This window comes from Colossoma macropomum, unplaced genomic scaffold, assembly GCF_904425465.1.
Source record: "Colossoma macropomum unplaced genomic scaffold, Colossoma_macropomum, whole genome shotgun sequence".
NCBI lineage: Eukaryota > Metazoa > Chordata > Actinopteri > Characiformes > Serrasalmidae > Colossoma > Colossoma macropomum.
In genome coordinates this window covers 34665002-34688682 of record NW_023494791.1, presented here as the reverse complement: position 1 = coordinate 34688682, position 23681 = coordinate 34665002, and the positions used below count along the sequence as shown (strand labels likewise).

General features: G+C 38.7%; 1 protein-coding gene across 2 annotated transcripts in view; it reads right to left on the bottom strand.

Moving 5' to 3' along the window:
• The window catches only part of nr3c2 (nuclear receptor subfamily 3, group C, member 2), a 144876-nt gene that overhangs the window by 5296 nt on the left and 115899 nt on the right, over positions 1-23681 (bottom strand). For both annotated transcript variants that reach the window (XM_036574911.1, XM_036574913.1), the window contains one exon: positions 9942-10072. In XM_036574911.1, the coding sequence (XP_036430804.1) occupies positions 9942-10072 (131 nt within the window). The remainder of the gene's footprint in view (positions 1-9941; positions 10073-23681) is intronic.

Below are 23681 nucleotides of genomic sequence, written 5' to 3'. Positions count from 1 at the left end.
CTAGCTGGTGTGTGTTTTGACAATGTAGCAGCTGCAACTATGATATCACCATGTCAAACAACTTCTGTTGCGTTTTCTTTTTTATTTATGACACTATTTATGACCTATTTTAGCCGCTGACACAGGAACAATGCGACGTCTCTCCTGCTGTTTCAGAGTCCCCTCAGATACTGCAAGGTCTGCACAGGTGATGCACAGATGTGGTTCACATTCTCAGCTGTAAGGTGGGAGATTAGAAACCCAGCCATACACCATCAAGAAGAATCAATCTTCTTAGGTTTTTCTGATCTTACATGGTTTCAGAGTGATGGAATATAATATATACCTATAGGTGTAACTGCTGTCATAATTGGTCATAAACATCATTGTTTGCATATGGACTCTGGGGTGGTCGGTCCATTGTTCTGAGAACATCAGCAGCATCTTTGCTTGATTAGCAATTTTTCTTCTTTTCTGTCTATTGTCTTTTTTCAGTAACAGCTTCTTGACAGCTACACATCATTTTAGTCTTCTCACAGTGGAAGGATGGAAAACAACACCTGTGGATCTTTTCGGATCTGAAGCAAGAGTGGAGTTTGATTTTCTCCTCTCTCTCAAAGATGAAAGCTTTAGTTCTGTTTATCTGATAGTGACAGTTTTGGTGGTCTACCAGGTCTCGGACCTGTTAGGAATCCCATTTTATCTATGTCTTTTAATCGTATTTGAATTTTACTTTGACATTCACCTTCTATTTTCCTTTTACCCTTACCTTCTTTATGCAAGTGGATTATCTTGATATCTAATTTCCTCAGAAAAATCTCCTGAAAAATGGACAACTTGTATTTAACAGTTGTTTTGACTGGAAATTAATAAAATATAAAAAGAGGAAAATAAATAAAGGATGGTCTTGACTTTTGCACAGTACAGTATATCATTTTAATGCACAAATTACATTTTTTAACAAATAAGTTTAAGCAAAATGGCATGCTTTACTGCCACAGATAAGGGACGCTGTCAGGCACGATGTTCAGCAACAAAACTCAGCATGATAAAACACAGCAATAAAGCAAAATTGGAGTTTAAAATAAAGAATTCACACTGTGTTGGAGAATCCAGGCAACTCAAAGAATTATTTGAATGCATAAATAGTTCCTTTTCTTGAACATGTTCTTTAAGGGTACCACTATTGTCACAGAACCTTTTTTTGGTACTGTATAGCAGTATATTTTATATTTATGCTGAGAGCGTAGGGTTCAATTAGTTTCTATCAGGATACAGATACAAAAAGAAAAAAAAAAAAAGGTGACAATGCTTACTACAAAATCTGACACCCTGAAATTTGTGTTAGGTGTTTTAATAACATGCTGTCTATAAAGATCTGCTCTAAGCTGAGTTATGGCTGGCTGTACTGAAACGTTCTCTCTGCTGATTGACAGGAATGTGTTAAACCCCTGCTCTCCCTCTCTCTTTTCTTCTCTCCCACTGACCCATATCCTGCAGCCTCATTAGCCAACGGCTGGCATTTAGGGCTGCAATGAATGGAAAGTGGGGCGATTACGTTGCGCTAATCTGTGTCGTCATCGTAAGAAATGTTTTTTCCCTTTCTCTCCCCTGCACATCACAGCAGATTAAGTTAAGGGGGATCTGACCCACCTGTGGCCCAGCTGGCCAGGCACTGCTGTCTTATTTTGCATTATCTCGCTTAGTTTGCGGAAATGTAGAATAGGGAATAGTTGGATGACAGCTTCTGTGACCAAAACTGTATCTAGGTCTTGATCCCTTGAACCTTAGGCTATTTAGTTTTATTTTATTCTTAAGACTTATTACTCAGTAGCTACTCTGAATTATTCAACAACAACACTTTAAAAAAAGGTGGCTATGGTTCTTTAGTGAATCGTTTTCTGAAGGAGATGTTTGAGTGTGAAGATTCTTTATGAAGTTTAAGGTCAAACTTAAATGGAAATATCTCCTGAAACCTATGTTCGACAGAAAACTCTGAGACCCTCTTAATACTGCCTTTCACTTAGATAAACATTATGATACGGAATGAAAATGCGTTATGATTTCCTTCTTATGTTGATTTTAAACAATGTCAACAAGGTTCTGTGCCAATGAACCTCTCAAATTCCCAGATGTATCACATCCTAAATCTTCTTATTCAGTAACTACATGGAAAACAATACAAAACGGCTGAGCGGTTCTTAAGTTACAGAAGTGAGGAATAGAACGTCTGGACCTGGCGGTGGTTTCTGGGATATTTAATGGGTTAAATTTTCCCTAGATCTGTACATCCGAGCCAAGAACCAATTATGGAAAGTGGGGCGATTACACTGTGCTAATCTGTGTCGTCATTGTAAGAAATCTTTTCCTTTTTCCTTTCTCTTCCCTGCACATTAGAGCAGATTAAGTCAAGGGGTCCTCTATAGGTGATAAACAGATACTTAATTCTTAACAAACTTTCTAGTTGATTATCAACACTGTTAGGATAAAAGTTTAGGAGTAGATGCAGGTTTAGGGTTGAAGTTAAGGTTAGCGTTAAGGCTAGATTTAATATAATCTATCACACTCAATTTTAACTTCAGTTGCATTTAATATATATTTAGTTGAATGTAAGTTATAGACAGACTGAGCATCTACAAAACATCTACAGTGAACTATCAAAATAAAGTGTTGTCAACTTTATTTTTCAGTTATGCAGTTACAAGTGGGAGGGATCAAAGTGTGGACCCCCTTAGAGTTTAACCCCTTAAATAGCCAGTGCCCACCAGTAGACCCAAAGTTTTACTACACATTTCTATAATCTATGAATAGCTCAGCCAGTTTGTATTGAAGTCCTTGTAGTTACTGACTATTAAGCCTTAGTATGTAATAAGCCTGGGGTTTTAAGGGGTTAAAGGAGGAATTCACTCAGAATCACATTGGATCCCTGTTACATGTGTTTTGGATGTTTAGAAGCACTGAACAGTTTATGTATCAATACATACAGTTTCAAGATTTTTTCATTTTTGTCTCCAGCAGTGCAAAGTTGTAATTTATTTTGCAATTAGACAACTTTCTCTATTTATGTAAGCTAATTGATTTGTCAATGTCGACTTCCTCAAAAGAGAATTTTGACCTACTTTTTCTTGTAAAGGTACTTTTTCCTTTTCTAGTGATTCGGTTTATTCTCTTCTTCGTGGTTCGTAGTTTTAGGGTGCTGGAAGTCAAACAAACCACCCCGGCCTCTGACTGGTTTCAGAATAAACTGCGTCAGAGAACACACCCGATGCCAGCTTTATTATGGCTGCAGTAGCTGGTTAGCCTGCTCAGTACACTTAGCAATATGAGGTGATGTTGTTGGTTGTGGAAATGAGTGCTGTAAGACAACACGATGGCAGCACACTAATTGTGGTGATTGGTGAATGTCACTGTAATAAAAACTGCTTTACAATGAAATCAAGAAAAAAATGAAATACTGATCCTTTGTGCTGAAATTTAGAGAAAAATGCTTTATGAGAAGCTATATGTACTTTAGCTTTGTATACCAAATCTAAAGCATGAAACCTGAGTGTGATCTTTTTTTTTGCTAGTTTTTAAGGCTCTAAATGACCTGTTTATGTTCTGTTTATGTTCCAACATGTGACCTTAGATCTGCAGACACTGGCCTTCTGCCATTCATACCTTCACCCTAATGACCTCCCATGTAATACTGAAAATGAGGAGAGGCCTCTTTCAGTTATAATGCCTCTAAACTGTGGAACTCAATTCCATCTTCTATTAGACAGCCAAGCTCAGTGCTCACTTATAAGAAACATTTGAAAACATATCTCTGTAATTTAGCATTTAATTAAAATTCTATGTCTCTTTGGTATTTATCTTTTTAATTTGATCAGTGCCATTCTGTTATATGGTTTTAAATTAATACTCATAGTTTCTTCTATTACTGATAAGCTTTATCACTTGTTTGTAAAGCACTTTGAGCTGCCACCGGCATGAAAAGTGCTCGTTATTATTATTATTTATTTTATTTTTTATTTGTATTATTAGTGTTTGTTTGTTTGTAGGAATGTTTTGAATGGTCTGACCAAGCTGCAAAGTCTTAGATTTGTGGTACACAAAACTAAAATCTGATTATATAAGCGGTTCTTGAAACAAACCTCCTATATGTTTCTGATTAGTATGACAGCCTAGTTACAGGTTACATTATTCATCACATATCTGCTATTGTTCAGAAGCAACTATGTTGACTGCTCAAGACAATAGTAAGTTGCCAAAAAATACATTTTCCAAATGTGCATTCAAAGCACATTTTCCAAATGTTATGACACGATATTATGGCATGATACACTGTTAGAAATAAAGGTACTGTGCAGGTACATTTTTCTTTCATCAAGGAACAAACAATCTAAAGGTACCCTCATAGGTACAGCAATGATTTTACGACCCAACCGTTGACTTTACATAAATCTTGCTAGGAGAAAAATACATATTTTAACATCTAATATTTTAAAACAGAACAATAAAATAAAAAGACTGAAGAGAAGACAGGGTGTGTGGAGTCAATACTGCTTAAAATATATCATTTCATTGAAATTTGGCCATGTTCCCTAACTGAAGGCACCGAAAGACATACCCTTGAGGGTACCACTCCAGTAACAAAGGGGTACCACCCCAGTGACAGTTTTTTCTGAGACTGTATGTGGTTAAAGCTTATTGCTGAAAGCAGTACAGTAATCATTCTGTATATTACAAAACAAAGCCATAGCAAAATCATGCACACATTACAAGAATACAGATGACAATAACACAACACCCAATGCAAGCCTTCCATAAAGCTTGCCTCTGCTCTTGACAAGCAAAACTACAGTCAAGACGACATCAATTAAAATCTGACAGCAAAACATTCAGGAAAGAGGTGGACAACAGCAGGATTATAATTGGCCATAACGTAATGACAAGATATAAATTGCCCACATGGGCCCCCTGGTGGCTGGGGTCTCTTGGAATAATCCAGGTCTGTTTACAAGGTACATTTTTGTCTGTATGGACCACGCACATGTGTACAATATGTGTATGTATTTTGCCATTGAATTGAAATCTATGGTAGTGGAGGAACTCCGGTGCCAAGGAACTGCCCAAAAAGTACTTAGAAGGGTTCAAATGTGAAATACGGTGCACTCCCCCTCTTAGAAGGATAAGTGAAATCGAAAAAAAAGCTTTTCTCTTAGTATTTCAGCAGTTAAGATTCAATCACGGATGTCCCACTTCTCTTAATGTGAGCCATACAGAACCAGTGGTCACTGGTTAAAAGGTTTTATCCTCATATAAAGGGAAAGATGTCCATTAAGCATAAAATGAAAATGTCTGAGTAGGGCTAAATAAAGTTGAAATGAAAGGGGATTTAGTATTTGGTGATTCACATTTTAGCGGGTCAACACTTCCATCACAAACAAGGTCATATGAGAGGCTGCAGGGCCGTGGAAACCTTAGTCAAGGTCAAAAAGAAAAAAAAAGCTTCATGCACAGCCTCTGGGCAGAGCTAATGCTATCTCTCTCTCTCTCTCTCTCTCTGTCTATCTCTCTCCTCCCTCTCTCTCTCTCTCTCGCTGTGTGTCCGAACAGCTCTTTGCCAAATGCTCTAAGAATCGTTAAACACATTCTAATCCTCATATTCTAAACAACAGAAACAAAGGAAAGCATTACTGAACAGCAAGAATGCGCACATGGTATCCAGAGCCAAAGCTATTCCCTCTGTCAGATGTACCAGGTAAATTTGTCAATTATCATGCACCACTGATGTCTCTCTCTGTAGCCATGGTAGTTTTTCAGACATGGTCTTGGCTTAACACTAGTCCTGTACTGAATAATGCTGTGACTAAAGATTCTTTATGAAAACCTCTTTCAGCCTGGACAACAGGTGCTGCTGAGTAAATAAACGCAATCTGGAACCAGAACCACAATTATCAAACCAGCTCATATTCAGTGCTCATGTGGGATCAGTTTTGGTGAATGTGACGACCATAAAGCAGGGAAGTGCAACTGATCTTACATCAGAAATTCGACGTGTTGTGTGAACACCAGCCGAGATCTCTCTTTGTGTTTCTGGCTGAAATGGTGGCTGAGAATAAAGATGATGTAACTGGATATACCGCTTTTTCTTTTCCAATACTGATACCGATATTGAAGCCTCGAGTATGAGCTGATATGATAAGGATCTTTTTTCATTAAAAACTGCAAAGCTTGGCCCTATTATCAGGAGATTGTGAGTTCAATCCCTGGTGATGCTACAGGCATCCGTGGCCAGGAGTTCAAGAAAGCTAAACTGGCCTCGCTCTCTGGGTGGGTAGGATGGCCCTACTCTCTAGTGGGTGGAACTGGATACAACTAAACAGGGGAGAAAACTGGGGACAATACAAAGCTTTAAAAGGAGTCATTTTTAATGTAAGCACTTCATGTAAAGGGACACTCTCTAGAGTGAGATCTTCCAGTCTAAAGACTATGAAAAAAACCTTCTGATGATGTATCATGAAGGTGGGAGGAACTGTTGAAAACTACGACTGCTTGGGGTAGACTTCTGATGGCAGGCTGTATTTAATGCCTTTTGTCGTTAGCTGGTGAATGTAGAAAGAAGGCATATATAACTAGTAACTGATAACTCAAATCATCATTATACTGGCGAGAAGGGACTATCCGAATGACAGAAATAACTCAACAGATGAGGAGGACAACAAGCTGAAAGCTGCAGTTAGCAACCCTGCTACTATCCAGCACAGATCAGCATGGCTGATCACCATCAAAACCAGCATACACTGTGTTGTGGAAACCAACTTAGACCAGCTTAGACCAGCATTTCAATCAGGGAGGAGCTGCAACTATTGGTCAACAAAATATATTAATTGTCAATTATGGAAATACATCTAAAGCTTTTACCTATAGTTTTAGTCTTCACTCTGGAACAGCTGAATGTTCCCCTTTCCACAAGGCTAATTTGCTAGTTTCTTATTCAAATTTTACACTCCACCTTAAATGTTGCAGCAGTTACCTAAATGGTGTACAGGTGCAAGGATGTAACTGCAGCACCATTTAAAGTGGAACAGAAAATTTGAATAAGAAGCAGGGAAAAAAAGAAGCCAACTGCAGCTACATTCAGACACGCTCTGTGTAAAATATTGCTTACTATTGTTTTTTGTTTTTTCTTGTACTGTTTTAAATCCGTCATTGTTGCAGCCCTAATCGTGAAAAAAATAAAGAGCTTGTTTTTTCCACAGCAGAGTTAGATCGCAGAGCGGTGCACTGTAGAGGCAGACATATCGACCATGTTTTCGTCAGTGAGTGGTGGGCAGCTTTGGATTATCATAAAGCTGATAAACAAACTTGCACTACTCAAACTTTACACACACTTCCGTCAGAATGTTCCTTGGGCCAATTACAATATGGATTTGAGAGAGTTGAAGAGTTGACTCCAAGCATTTTGACTCTTGGAGTCACTGGCCAGGAGTCAGCCCTGACTCCCAGACATGCTGGAGTTGAAGAATTGACTCTTTCAGAATTGACTCCCCCTCACTACAAACAGAACAGAGCATGCTGTGTCAGGCTACAGTGAGAGAAAACTACAGAAGGTATAATGGTTCAATGAGTCCATTAATTGGACATTAGTGGATACATTCATCGATTATTGAAATAATCATTAGCCGCAGCCCTGCGTCTGTCACCCTCCTTCATGCCTATGGCACATAGCTGGCGCACTTTAGCCATGCTAATCACAACCTCCTCCTCTCCAACCCCCCCGCCCCTTGAAGCACTCCTGTTTGAGGGACGTGGAGAAAAACACCGACTCTTGGAGCGCTGCCCGTGGCTTGGCTGGATTTTATTAAGTACAGCAGGGCTCCCTGGAAGGGCTCCAGAGGATCAGGCAGTGGCAGCAGATGCCGAAAGCTTGCCCATATGAAAACTCCAGCTCGAAGTTTGCCTCACTTACATACAGCATCAGACAAAGCAATGTGTTAGCAACACAGCGAGCCGCTAACAACTTTCAAGTGACTGATATGCCTCATTTCCTGCCTGCCCTGAAGGACATCAATGTCTATCCATCCTTTTATGCTACTACTACTGTTACCTTAATAATACATATATCACATGTAAAGCATCTCAGCTCTTAGAACAGCATAGTGTAAATATTTAGCAAATGTATTATGAACTCATGGTAATAGTAAAACAAGATGAGTGGGTCATCAATTTAAATGTTTCATGCTCTTTTAAAGAGTAGGCTTCCATTAAGCATGAAATGAAAATGACAAATGAGCAATCAAAATGAAAGGGGATTTAGTTCTGGTGTTCAAATTCAGCAAGCCAACACTTACATTGCAAATAAGGTCAGAAGTAGTATTACATGAGTTCACATACTGTGGATATGTAGATTTTGTGCTACTTTGTTATGGATGCGCCTTTGTATTTATCTTTATTATTTGTATTCATTGTATCTGTATTGTCTATGTATCTATACACCAATTCCATCAACACAGTACTAGCACATGCCAGTGTACTTCAAAAATTCAGACAGGACTGAACAAGAATTAGGTAGAGAAACTCCTCTGCAGTGAAACTCAGACCCAGTATTTTTCTGCAGCATGTTTTCTGATGAAACACTGAACCGACTAGCTCCTCTTAATGAACCCTGTTAGTAGGAGAGAGCGGTATAACTGGTATAAACAGCTAGTGAACCCATTGACCGTGTTTTCAGACATGAAGTGCCAGTTGCACTCGAGTCAGGAGTCATACCAATTCTACAAAATGATAAAGGACTTTTGTTAGCTTACAACATAACAAAAGTCCTGTAACATTGCGGTTCGGTTCCCCTAGATGCAACAGCTAAGCATAGTTGGGAGAACACCACTGGCTAGTTCTCATTGAGTTTAGTTAGTTATATACTGTATTGGTCCTACAATGAAACCTTGACATTTTGCCAGTCTGGGAACAGAAGCACAGTATCACCAGCAGAGCAGCACCGCCTGGGGCAGTGAGGGTTAAGTGCCTTGCCTGAGGGCACAACCAGGTATACCCAGTCAGTCCTTGGACTTGAATCCGCAAGCTTTCAGTTGCTGGCTCGCTTCTCTTACCACTAGGCTACCAACTAAACTTCTCAGCTCACTTCCTCTCTCCACTGATTCTAGCCAATCCTGGGGGTCTCTTACACATTAGGTCCTGACCAACACATTTTTTGACTGATGAAATCAGCCGATTTTAAGGTTTATACCGATAACCAATAACTATACTGATGTCACTTAAAAAGCAATAGAAGAACTACATTTTGGAATATGATGCTATATTGTTGAGCAGACAATATGCTTTTAGTTTGCTCTTGTTTAAGTGACTCCCTATGGCTTCTATGTCATCACACTCTTTAGGCTGGCCATAAAAAAAAACACAAGCAAAATAATTAGATTAGATTAACTTTACAGTCCAACATAGAGAAAATTTGCCCTTTCATTTCTTGCACAAATGATTCTGCACTCTACGCTACTGACTGATTGCTGCACTACTGATTATTTTTGAATATTTTTAATACGTGTTTTGGTGCTTTGTGGCTATTCTGCATGTATATGCATATAGTTGCTGTCCAAAAAAACCCAAGTATCTCCAAAAAGACAGTTTTACAGGAGAAGGCAAAAACATTCTTTACTTTTAATGTAAGTTGATGCAAAGAGAATTAATTTCAAGCAATTTTGAAGAATTTCTGTTGGCCCATGTATCATGAAACGTAAAGGTACATTCATCACTCAATGTAAAGGGCAACTAATCAAATTCTGTAGAACAATAAAAATAGAAAAAAATTGATTTCTGTTTTTTGGACAGTGACGATATGAGCAAAAGCCAAAGATGAGTATCTCTGATACACAATAAAGTAAAGCTAATCTTACTCTAAATCATCATTGATCTCATTCAGCCTGTGGTACTATCACACATTAAAATACAGAGAGACTGACCTGTGCTGAGGAGCAGCAGTACCTTCATGGCGAGGAACTCTTCGTAGGTGAGCTGCAGGCGGACAAACTCCTGACTGACCTGCTTCATGCTCAGACACAGATCGTACATGGCCGACTGCTGCATGCGCTCCCTGCAGAGAGACCAGAGAGAAGTTCGTTAGCAGCAGAATCATGTACCAAACACACTAGAATGATTTCAGGGATATCGAACTTCAGCAGCACTCTGGGAATGCCACTGTGCATCATGGGATACACAGTTGCATGCGAAAGTTTCAGTACCCCCAAAAAATGACGTTTTGTTGATTCTCAGTCATCGAACAACTGATCATGTGTGCTGCTGCTTTGTTGCAATGAAAACCTGCAGCCACACAGGCCCTTTGAGGATAAGACTGGGCACCCCTATCCTGCAGGGAACACACTTAAATATGGCATTTCTTTGCAAAGTGCACAATATCTACATATCTGCTGATTTTAACATACTGGAAACAAATAAAACACAAAATGTAAATATGCCATATTTTTTTGCACAGGCCATAATTAATGGGTTTTGTTCCAATATGTTAAATTCAGCAATCAAACAGTAATTGTGCATTAAAATGTGCAGAAGTGTGTTATGTATGTATGTATGTATGTATGTATAGAAAATTAACACTGCATGTAATTTGACCAGGGCCACTCAAACCTTTGCATTCAAATGTATATGGCCACTATATCACTGACAACTGGCTAGCTTGTTGCTAACAATGTTCACTTTAATAGAGAAAACTGCATTTTGTCCCACTTCGTAGCTCTGACACAGCCGAAAATGACATCATTCCGAGCTCCGACTTCACACGTTTGAGTTAATCGTATGTGTTGGATAGAAAACGAACTTGTTCAGAGTAAATCAATATTTTATTAAAGAAAATATTATTAAGGAAAAAGAAAGGAAATGTACACAAATGTACTTACTGTCCTTTTTGACTGGAAATGAAATAAATTATGGGTGATCTGACTATTGCACATTACTGCATAAGCTGAAATGTTATTTTTTAGCAGCTGTCCAAGCTGAAGATCGCTTTACAAATCATTAATAGAACCAGGTGCCGAGATGAAAAGAACATTAGAACATATTTATTACTGAGATGGAGGAGATACTATGGAAGCTCTGTGGCTGTTTCTTGAAGTACCACAACACTGAAAGACGAAACTTGGAACTACAAGTAAACCATGACTAGACAATCTAAAAGTACATAGTTTAAAAAGATGGCTCTTTAAGAGTTCTTTAATAAAAAACAACATTTCTCTTTAGAACCATGAGTTCTCTACAGAATCATTTCATGCTTAAACTGTTGTTTGCATGGTGAAAACGTTCTTCAGATTGATGGAGAACATGTTGTATATGGTTCTAAATAGAACCTTTTTGAAAATGGTTCTATCTAGCACCAAAAACGGGACCTGGTTTTGTTAAAATGTCAAGCTTGTAACAACAGAAGAACACTTTTTGGTGCTAAATAGAACCATTTTCAAAAAGAGAACCATATATAATACATTCTCCATCAAGAACTATTTCAGCATGCAAAGAACCATTTAAGCATAAAATGATTCTTTACAGAACTCGTTTCTAAATAGAACCATTGCCTTTACTAAGGGACTCTTGATGAGCCACCTTGTTTGAGTGTGTATAGCCTGGCTGTAAGGACAGAGCAGCCACGACGAATACTGAGAGGCAAGATTGTAAAGGGCTTTAAAAGCTAACAAGTAATACCCTACAAATTAGCACTGTATGTCTAAGTCACCCAAACATGTTAAGTAAACTCAAATAGACTTGCGTATGTGGTTCCTGTCACTGAATGATATACTGTTATCCATAAAAATGGACAAAAGTATGGACTGAATTCAGGCACCAAGCTGCTACCACTGTTTTTAGCAATATGATGCACTTCTGTCCAATCTCGTAGATACTTGTTAGCTACATTAGCCTCGTAGCTGCAGTGCAGAACTCTAAACACGTCTTGGCTGACCGACTAGACTTAGGGTGAGAGAAAAATACTGGATTTTTTTTTAAACCTTTTAACTTTACTGTTTAAGAATGTTTACTGTTCAAGAATGGCTTTGTGGTATAGTGCCAAATACCGTACACTATCTTCAGGCATGTCTGCCTCTTGTAATGCCATAAAATGCTACTGCATAGTAGTGCAGACATATGTTCTTGTGTGATACAGATGTATACAAACACAAATCTTTCAGCAACATGAAAAGTTGGTTTTACTTCGCCTTAAAAGGATCGGACGCAAGATCCACACAAACGCATATTTGTACGCTCCAACAGCAAACCATATCACACAACTCGACAATTCCTGTGTATGAGAAGAAATAGAACAGAAAAAAAAAACACAATAGAGAAGCAGTAGAGGGGGCAGATGAGGGAAATGTGCAGGCCAGATGAAGCAGCGGAGCTGGAGGGAATTATGGGTTTTGGAAGCGGCCGTGCTTTTAAATCACTGTTGTGTTGACAAAAAAATAATCAAACGCCTGCCCCGTGGGCCGACTTGAAAGAGCCAGAGTTCACATGTGATTCTGCAGGACCAAGCACAACACAGGCAGAGAGACAGAGAGACTCACACACTCGGAATACACATTCACTCCTGCTTTAGGTGTGTGTGTGTGTGTGTGTGTTCTTGTTTTCATAGATTTTTAGGGGGAAAAATCGACCAGAAAATGGTCCTAATTTTGGAAAATGCTTCTTACAAAGCTGCTGAAAAAGCAGTATATGTACATATGGACACTATTACATATGGCAACACTGAAACAGTGTTTCAAGTGATTCAAAAGTGAACATCCACATGAATAAAATTCATTAGAGCAATATAATTCTTGCCAAACGTGAGTAACATAAAAGTTATTGTGCTGACCTAATATGCTTCATTCATGTGGAATATATGTATGTAATATATGTCTGCTTTCGTAACAAAACCTTGTATCTCCAAAACAGTAACTTCACAGGCAAAGGAAAAACATATTTTACTTTTAATGTGAGTCAATGGAACCAAATATTTTGTTCAAGTAATTTTGGGCTGTTTCTTTTGGTCCATCCATCATGGAATTTACACACAATGTAAAACGCAACAGACATTTTTTTTTAAAATTATGTCAAAAACTAAAAGATGACAAAAACAGAGATACAAGGTTTTGTTCCAACAGCAGCGATATATATGGCAAACACAGTGTGAAAGACAATTATGAATGTAATGTGCAATTATGTATGCAATATGTCATTTTCTGTCAAATCATCCATAAGGTACAAAAACAGAAACATATTTAACAGAAAACTACACAGAAGCCTCAACAACAACGTGACATCAATTTTTTTCAGTATTTAGTGTGTCGACCCTTTGCCTTTGTTACAGCTTATATTCCTTTTGGAAGACTTGCTTTCAGTTTCTCAAAGAAATTCTCAAAGAAAGGGATATTTTTCCACACCTCCAGAGTTCAGAAGTTAGTTGCATTGTCTGCTTCTCACGATCCAAGTGATCCCAAACACATTCCGTGATGTTGAGGTTTGGACTCTGGAGTGTTAAGTCTATTGTTCTGAGAACACCAGCAGCTTCTTTGTTTGATTTAAAGATTTTCTTCTATTTTGTCTTTTTTCCTCTTCTTAGTAGCTACACATCAGATCATCTCCTCTCTCTCACACAAGCTTTAGGCAGTGTTTATCTGATGGTGGCAGTTTTGGTGAACTTGCCAGGTCTAGCATGGTTGTTAGGAGTCCTATTTTCTCTATAACTTTTAATCATTTTTTGAACTCCAGTTTTGGAAACTCCTGTTCTTTCATCTGTTTTCCCTTAACTTTCCACTTCCTCATACAAGTGAATCATCTCATCTTAATCTTCTCAGAAATATCTCCTGAAAAGTGAATCACTTGTATTTAATACCTGTTTTGACTGGAAATTAAATAAATGAAGGGTAGTTTCTGACTTGTGTAGTGCTGTATAGATAATACACATATTTAATACATATGGGACAAATTATTATTACATGTATGCTCACGTTTATATAATAAATTTTTTTTTTCATATATAGACAGCTACATTCGCTATATGGCCAAAAGTATGTGGACAGCCCTCCTGATTACTTCACATGTTACAGCCACACCCCTTGCTAATAGGTGTATAAAATCAAGCACATAGCCATCCGGTCTCAACAGATAAACATTCACAGTAGAATGGGTCACACTGAAAAACTCAGTGGCTTTAAACGTGCCACTGTCATAGGATGCCACATTTGTGTAATTTCTACCCTGCTAGATTTTCCCTGGTCAACTGTAAGTACTATTATTGTGAAATGGAAGCATCTAGGAGGAATAATAACTCAGTCATGAAGTCGCACGCAAACAGACTGGGGCTGATGAGTGTTAAATTACGTAGCATGTAAAAATCACTTGTCCTCTATTATATCATTCACTACAGAGTTCCAAACTACCTTTGGATGTAACATTAACTCCATCAGCTCCATAACGTATAAGAACTGTGCATCCAGAGCTTCATGAAATGGATTGCCATGGCTAAGCAGCTGCACTCAAGCCTAAGATCACTATGCGTAATGCTAAGCGTCGACCGGAGTGGTGTTAAGCACACTGCCACTGGAAATATTTTCTCTGGAGTGATGAATCACACTTCACCATCTGACAGTCTGGTGGGTGGATGCTAGGAGAATGCTATGTACTGGTATGCATAGTGCCAACAGTAAAGTTTGGTGGAGGAGGAATAATGGTCTGGGGTTTTTCAGTGTTTGGGCTTGGCCCCTTAGTTCCAGTGTAATATTAAGGGCAATATTAATGCTACAGCATTCTAAGGCATTTTAGACAATTATGTGCTTCCAACTTTGTGGCAAGAGTAGGGGGAAGGCACTTTCCTCTTCCAGCATGACTGTACCCCTGTGTGCACAAAGCAACGTTCATAAATTTTAAAAAGTTTGACAAGTTTGGTGTGGAGGAGCTCCAGTGGCCTGCACAGCCCTAACCTCAACCCCACTGGTTACCTTTGGGATGAGTTGGAACGTCGACTGTGAGCCAGGCCTTCTTGTCCAACATCAGTGCCTGACCTCACCAATGCTCTGGGCACAAATTCCCACAGATACACTCTAAAATCTTGTGGAAAGCCTTCCCAGAAGAGTGGAGGCTGTTATATCCACAAAGGAGGGGGCAACTCCACATGAATTCTCATGGTTTTGGAATAAGATGTCCAACAAACTCATATAGGTGAGATGGTGAGATACATGCTTTAAGCCATATAATGTATACGTATATAATGCATATGGGACATTTGTATGATCCTGCATCCAGACATTGTATAAAACATGTGTGTTTGTGTGTGTATTGACTGCCCTGTCTACAATGAAAACAGTGATTTCCAGACTTTTGAAAAGTACAGTGTACTTGTAGAATCTCAAAAAAGTCTCACTGTGTAGAATCTCTGCCCCGTTGCCCTGCCCTCTGACTGATGGCTTTAGCGCCGATGTTTGTTTACTGGTTTGCTCTGTTGACCTGTGAGTTTGTTTGGCTGCCAGATGGCCTGAGTTTCAGCCTAACTCCCATCTCCCTACCTGCACTGATACCTGTCTGAGTGCCTTTCTTCATATTTTCAATGCATTACCTTTCTGTATCTGGGGCAATGCCTGTCTGAGAGCAGTCAGTCTGCTGTTTGGGCTTAATTCTCCCCTTCTATCAGCATGTCTGCTAATGCAACACGCAATTTTATTCATTTTTTTATCGTAAAGTCTGATTTATAAAGCCTGCTTTGTAGATTCACACAGAAAAACGTTTCACTTTCCCATCCCAGACGTGTCTCAGATTACAATTTTTGATTTATGCTTCCCACGTCCGTGCATGAAAGATTACATAAACTTTGTTTAGCAGCGCGGGCTCACATTCTGCAGACTCATTGCTCAAATTGGGCAAAAGAGTGAGAGAGGAAGAGAGAAAAAGAGAGAAGGGGGAAAGAAAGAGAATGAGAACGAATGCTGACCGTAGCTTCACTACACAGCCCCTTGGTTGCTATGGCGGCCATGGTGATGAATCAGTGAAAAAGAGGTGTGAAACCTGGACTATTTGGAAGTACACAAACACAGGCATGCAGGAGAGATCGCCTGCTACTCCACAACTCCTCAAACAATCTTTTCCATATTTTATTCACAGTGTGCATTAATCCACAGTGGCCTTCTGAATATGCTTTTCTACAGATTCTGTGTATTTTTGCTTTTAGCAAACTGGTACCTTGATAAAAGTTAAGCTACTTTTGGTCTTGTTCCTTACTTTTCCTCTTTTCTTGCACTGTTTTTCTTTGCATGGTGCAAACTGAGGTTGTGTTAGTGAAGTTTTCCCCATTACAGCCTATTACTGCATGTTACAGCTTTGTATTGTCAATTTTAACTGCACATGCATGGAATTTTTAGTTGTCTGTACTACAGTGGTGAACTGTGACTATTAGAGATAGGTGGTCGGTTCAGGCTATAAACATGAGGATAAAGCGAACCTCTACGATAATGCTAAGTTCTACTAGCACCTACAAGGAATTTCTTATAGTATATTAGCACTAAGATAACGCTGGTGCACATTAACATTTTTTGGTTGCTCAAATTAAACAGATTTTTGAAGCTTGCAAAACAAGATGGTTCTCACAGGCATCAACATACATTTTACCTTGTTTGTTGCAGTTACATGGTGTTTTTCCACTAAAGAGCCCTGCTGTTGCCACCACTGTCCCATTTCTAACAGTTAACTGAAACCTGGCTGGACTACAACTCATATTCACAGCCACTGACATATCTAGAACTTCCAGAAGGCCTAAAGTGATGTTTTTCTCTCAAAATTGGTCCCACCCACTAGAAGTCAAAAAGTGATTTGTTGATTCCACTGCCACTTTCTAAATCTGATATGTAAAGCCTTCGGTTCTGCTCCTGAGGGCCCAACCAATGGGAGAGCTTGCTTGGCTGTATTTACCAAGACACCATGGGAATCATCTTCAATGGACAATTTTCCATTAGGCATCTTTTGTTTTCAACCAAAAAATAATGAAATAAGTGTACAATATCTGCAGTGTTTAAATGCAACAAACATGATGATTCTATTAAATACAAATTAACTTAAAATTAGATCAGATATCATTAGACCATCTCTGAAGGCCAAGCAAGGCCCTGAGGTTTCTCCAGTGCTCTATTAAAATCACTACAAACCTGTGAACATGCGAGTCCATTTCTTTGTATGCCAGTAAAAACAAAACATTGCTGCTGAATGTTTCAAGGCATATATTCATAAAGCTTCTCAGAGTGCAGGAGTGCTGATCTAGGATCTGTCAACAAGGTCATAGTAAATAAGAGATGAATCTGATCCTAGATCAGCACTTCTGCTCTTAGAGGTTTAGACGGTAGATGGTATTATTTCCCTGACGAAAGCTTTGGTTTGTGTGGGGAGTTCTTTGAAAGGAGGCATACATAGTTATTGAGGACACTGAAAACTTTTGGAAAGTTCTATTAAGAGCATTATTCGGTCTTTTTGTTTTAACATTCGTGCTAGAAGTAGGCCTTCACTTGCCTCCTCGTTTTCAATCAATATCTTTTAAGGACACCGCTCCATAAAGTTCTACTTTCACTGTACAGTGAGGTCTCTGCTGTAGCAGTGAAAATAACACCAGCTCAGTTTTAACCCACTTCGGCCCGCTGGCAAGTGAAAGTTGCCACAGTTTATATCCCTATTTCCTCTTTTATAAAAATCTAGTAAAGTGTTATGCAGCGTTTTATAGATTCACACATGAAAGAACACACTTGTATGAAGGAGTTTTGTAGACTTAGAGAAAATAAATGTTGAACCTGTTTGAAAAAGTTACTGGTAGTATGCGCATAAAATCACAGGCATTTATAATGTGTAACTGATATGAACACAGCACATATATTTACATATCATTACTGTCATAAAACCTCAAAGCTCCAAAATGGTAATTTTACAGGAAAAATAATTACCTTTAATGCAATTTAAGGTAACAAGATTTTATCACAATATGTTCTGACCATTCCTATTGGTCCACTTATCAGATAATGTATTACAAATGTATTGTATACTACATGAAAAGTAGCTAGTTTAATACTACTACTACTACTATCACTACCATTGCTACTAATAATAATGTACATTTACTGTTAAAAATTGGAATCACTTATCATATTTAATTATAGCAAAACATTTTGACTGTATTATGAAATCATCTAAGGCTCTGTTCATCAAAAATGTCTTCATTTTTTAAACCTTCCTATAGGTTGTAGGTTCCTTATATGTTGTTTGAAACCTACAAAACATTATTATCATATTCCAATAGTTTTATGCATATATGTGCAACAAAAAAGCTCCTGAATTGTAGTGTACATATGAACTACCTCAACAGGCTGTTGATGTTTTTACTGCTCTGTAACCACACTCTGGTTGGTGTTAGTGATAATGAAGCTTTGGACTGTGCTGACTATTTCACACACACACACACACACACACACACTAACGCACACCGAGGTATGTAAGTTTGTTCTTAAACAGCAGTGTCACGCGAGGCTTCGTGACTGTCCTGGCAGACTGGTGGGCATTCCAGGGGGCAGTAAATCAGCAGCAGGGGCCAACGGCCCGTTAGCCACGCTGCCCCAGCATGCCAAGAACACGCCGGCCACATTCGTCATTCCATTTTGGCCCTGGCCACTGTGTGCGGATGCGTGGGAGTCATTTACGAGCGGCAGAAGCTCGCAGAATAGACGTCACTGTGCGCCGAGAGGACATTTAGAGCGCATTGTACTGAGATGATTGTTCTGAAGGAACTACCTGAGGAGAAAAAGCTGCAGCCGCCATCTGTCTGAGGCCACAGTCCGGCCATTAACAGCACCTATCCGTGTTCATCTAAACACATAATTCAAACCTGACTTCATCAACTGGACGGGGGCGGGGTGGGGGGTTCTCTGCATCTGAAAACGTACAGACATATGCTGCCGAAAATATAACCACAGAGTTTAAGTCAGTGATCAAGATAAAGTGAAAAGTGTCAAGTCACAAATCAGATTTACACAATTTTACCCTCCTACCTCATATGTAGACTTAGCTAGGGATGGGCGGACAACATTGATGACAATGACATGATATCAATATTAGGTGTTTTATTTAAACTGAATTAGTATCATTGAACTGATGGTAATCAAGAAAAGTAAAAGAAAAATGACCAGAGAATAATAAATAAATGCATAGGATAGGATACTATTCCTACTAGGACTTGCTTTTTACAGCAGAAACAGCCACATGAGATGCACTGAACGCTCTATAATGGTAGGTCATTCAGAGTTATTTCACTAAACAGATAGTTTATGTGGACGTTTATTAAATATTAATGCAAAGGCTTTTAAGTATTATTTTTAATGTCCACTATTTCTATCATCATCATTGTATCAGTATCATCATTGGTTTTGGGACATTAGCACTGGTATTACTTGGTATGTAACCAAGGAAATTAACCCTTTAGCCATTAACAGAATTCTATAACAACAATTAACCCTTTTTTAATATTATTTAGCCCTCCTTTCCCAAATAAATGAATGTTAAATGAATGTTCGAAGTAACATTCACGATATACTGTGATAGCAGGGCACGACCTGAAGGAGGCGCTGCTGCTGCTGCTCTAATGCTGCGCTGCTGATGCTGTGCTACCAGAGACTGACTATGTAACGTAAGTGGAACTCCCAGCTTAGCCAATCAAATTAGACCTGGATGAGGGTCTCCGGTTTTACTTATTCTGCAAAGTAACGTCAGTCTGCAACAACTGAAGCTGAAGACAGGATTTTGGCTGAAAAGCTTAATAAAATAAACATTAGACCTTAAAAATCTATGATATACAGAGTGAAACAAAGAAATACAAAGAAACTTCACTTTATAGTGACAGTGTAAATGAGTGACGGACAGAAATAACATTATTGATAGCTCTTTATATTCTTTGCTTTTAGATTTCTCTCCAGTGTTTGGTAACATTGACATCAGTTTTTGCCATATATTGGTGTTTACAGTAAGTTAATGTCAATAAAAAGATCATATAGTGTTGATCACTATATAAATTAAGAGGCGGCAGCTCTGTGCAACGACAATCAATGAGAAAATTGTACCAGTTTTTGCAAAAAAATGAACTGAGTGATCTCTCATTTCTTTCTTGAAGTCTTGTAAATCTGAGTTTAATAAAAAAATAATGGATTACTAACAGATGAGGAGTTTAAGAGAAAGAAACTTATGAAGACTGACAGAGCTGAAGGAGCAGATCTGAAGTAGGTTAGTGATCAAGAAGAAAGCTAGGGTGAGTTGTTTAAGCTTTCAATTAAAATTAATGCTGAATTTAATTAAACTTAACAGAGAAAATATATTATTTTTCATTATGGTCATAAAGTTCTGTCATCTAGCTTATTAAACTTGAATCAACCCACTTTCTGAACAAAGTCACACTCTTTCTGACTGTACCAACTTAGACTGATCTATTATCTGTGTATTTGAATAATATATTTAGGCTCTTGCAGCTTAGATAGAAGAGATAGCATCGCTTGACTTCAGTGACTTTGCTTGATCTGCGCCTGTTGTAAGTGGATAGACACAGTATTTGAGTCATACTAGCTCTGTGCTTTATACAAATTGTAGAGAGGCAGATCTACTGGGTGATAATTTGACCAAACAGCCATTTTTGGATATGTTGTGTGTTGTTGTGGCTGTTAATGATGAACAGACATTTTGGGGTCATTTAAAAAATTATCCTGGGAGACAATGTCCCCCGACCCCCCAATACAGCCTTAGCCCCCCTATCCATAAACTCTGGTGATGCCCATGACAACAACTAAGTAAGTTCTTTATCATCATGTCATACTCAAATAGCTAAAGCCTGCAGAATCAGTCGAAGAACTTTCTCCAGCTACGGTTTCACAAAGCCTCAAAGACACTGAGCTGCCTCAATAAACTGAAACTAACTGGTAGCAAACAGAAAAACCAAGTCATCAATACTTTATGAGATTCATGTTCATCTACCAAAGTTTTCTCACTCATGTTGGACCACAAACTTGATTCTGTGTTCACTACAGGAGCTAAAAATATATTGATATTTATTATTTATTTATTTTTATTTTTTTTAAAAAAACTGGCATCTTCAACTCAGCTGAGCTGAAATCCTGTCTGACACATCTGTCTCCATATCTGATAAGCAGAATATTTTTAAACACTGTATTTCTCGTTTCTGTGGGATTCATCACATAAAGGGATGTACAAATGTGTAAAACTTTTTGTTACAAATCGAAAAAACTGAATATTTTGATAAAAAAACAAAACACCAACAATTCAAAGAGTCATCTGCATGCAGTGTGGAATGCAGAGCGGCTGGCAGAGCCTGCTGTAGGGTCTAAAGGGTTAACGGTGTCGGCCATCCCTAGTCTCAACCTCATGCTCTTCTCACACAGAGAGCTGGCCACAGCTATTGGGATTTTGTCAGTTGCATTCTGATTGGCTATCTGTGAGTCAGAGTACACACAATTCCATGCAGTGCTTTTAATCATTCAGACAGGAAACAAAGTTTTGTTCTGCACTGGACACTGTGACGAAGAACGAGCCTTTCAGATCAAGATATATATAGGTGGGATTTTCATAATCACCTCCCCCTACACGCCGCCCCGAAACAACAGACCGTGATTGGTCGTTTGTCATGTCAGTGAAACAACCTCTTTCCGACAAGGTAGGCGGTTCTTGGCCAGGCTTTGCCGTGAAAAGCAACAGCCTCTCTGCCAATAGGCAGCAGTCTGGCTAAGAAGACTATCTCACATGTAGTAGAGCAACCAACCGGGGGATGAGTCCTCCTCACTTTTTAAAGTTTAGGGGCTCTTGGGATGATTGACACAAAAGGTATACGGCCTATAGTACTGGTGATATGTTTTTGAGAGGGACTTTTTCATAAAATCTTCCACACTAGTGATCTTTTATTTCTATTAACTTTATGTGATTATGGTCTAGCTACGTTGTGGCTATGTCCACGTTTGAAGCGTTCTTCAGAAAAGGTCTGCCACTTGAAGCAAACCATTCAGTCAAATCAGAAACTATTATTAGCTGTATTTATCTTTTAAAGTAGACACATTGCTTTGTTTGAGCAGTGAAGCAGTTATGAGATTTTTACATGACCACTTTCCAGACTCTCTTTATCCCTTAGAATTAAACAGACTTTTTCAGTTACTTTGCCTTTAAGACTGCTCTGTTCTGATTGGTTGCCCTAAATATATGTATGTCATGGGGGAAGCGAACCAAACTACATTTTAGTAGTGAAGTAACGGTTTGACAACTGTGCAGCAGTACAGTCTACTATTTCGATATTTACGTTGTTTGAGTGCACTGAACTGTCTTGCATATTACAAACAAAATGAGTCTGCTTGGTTACTGATGTTTTATCAGTAGTGCATTCACTAGAGACACATTCAAGACACACAGAAATGCCAGATGTAAACAGCTATACATCCTGGTGTCCACTAATGACCAGATTACTCAAGACAGATGTCAATACCAGGTATGAACAGGACACAACAGACTTGCTTATGTGCCTTCTGAAACTGTATGTCAGAATGTTATCTATACAAACTCAAGCTTTAGGATTACCAATGATATGAAACATGCCACTCAACCTCTTTTCAAAACTACATACTTTTTTCATACTGGCTCATTTCCTTATGTATGAGAGGGATGCAGTGCCGCAGATGGCCTGCAGGGGCCGCTCTGTTCCCTCAACTAAATTCTCTCAGTTCTGTCAGTAAAACAGCCCTTACAAATCAGAAAGAACAGGCTGCCCCCTCCCCACTTGCCCATTTTCTTGTAATCTCTTGTCTATCTCTCTGAATCGCATGCCCCGTTGACCTCACTATCCGACTCCATTGATGTGATCAAGGGCTGCTTATGGAGAAAACGTGTTTCCGGCTCTGGCAGAACAATTCAGTCAGCTTCCACCACAGGTGCTCAGGGTGGCAGGCTCGTTTTAGAACAGAGGTTTGTTTTTGGGATTTTCACATCAGAGCTAGCTAAGCATGTCAAAAGTTTTCAAAATGTTTGCCTGTTCGTAAGTCAAGTATTTCAGTGTTTATACCAATGTGCCTTTGCTTGCTTGATCTTTCCAGTATACGTTAAAAGGGGAAAGAGCAGCCGACCAACAAGGCTTCTAAACTCCAGATCTGCACCAACAATATATGTCCTAAGGTTATGAATTTTATAAACATACTGCTGGAAATATCAATAAACCTATAGCATAATCCCAGCACAAATGGCCTTGGGTTTTAAAGCGATACTTCAGAACAGACAAGACATGTTTGGTGCCTGAAACTAGTTTTTTTAAGTTTTGAACTGGAGCTACAAGGTTAATGTAATAACATGTTATAGAAGTTTCTACCCCACCAGTTAGCACGGTGCTAACTGTATGCCCAAGTCATCAAGCACTGGCTTCAAAATATGTTGAGTTATTGAGTAATCTCAAATAGACTTGCTTTTGTGGTGTCTGACACTGTTTAACATACTGACATACTGTTACCTATAAAAAAAAGTACTTAAAATAGTAGAAGGCACCTTGAAGCCTAAATATTATGTACTCTTTTTAGATACCGATGTGTCATACTTGTTAGCTACAGCAGCCTCATAGCTCTAGCAAAACTGAAAAAAAGCCAACTTTAGACCCCAAACATGTCTCA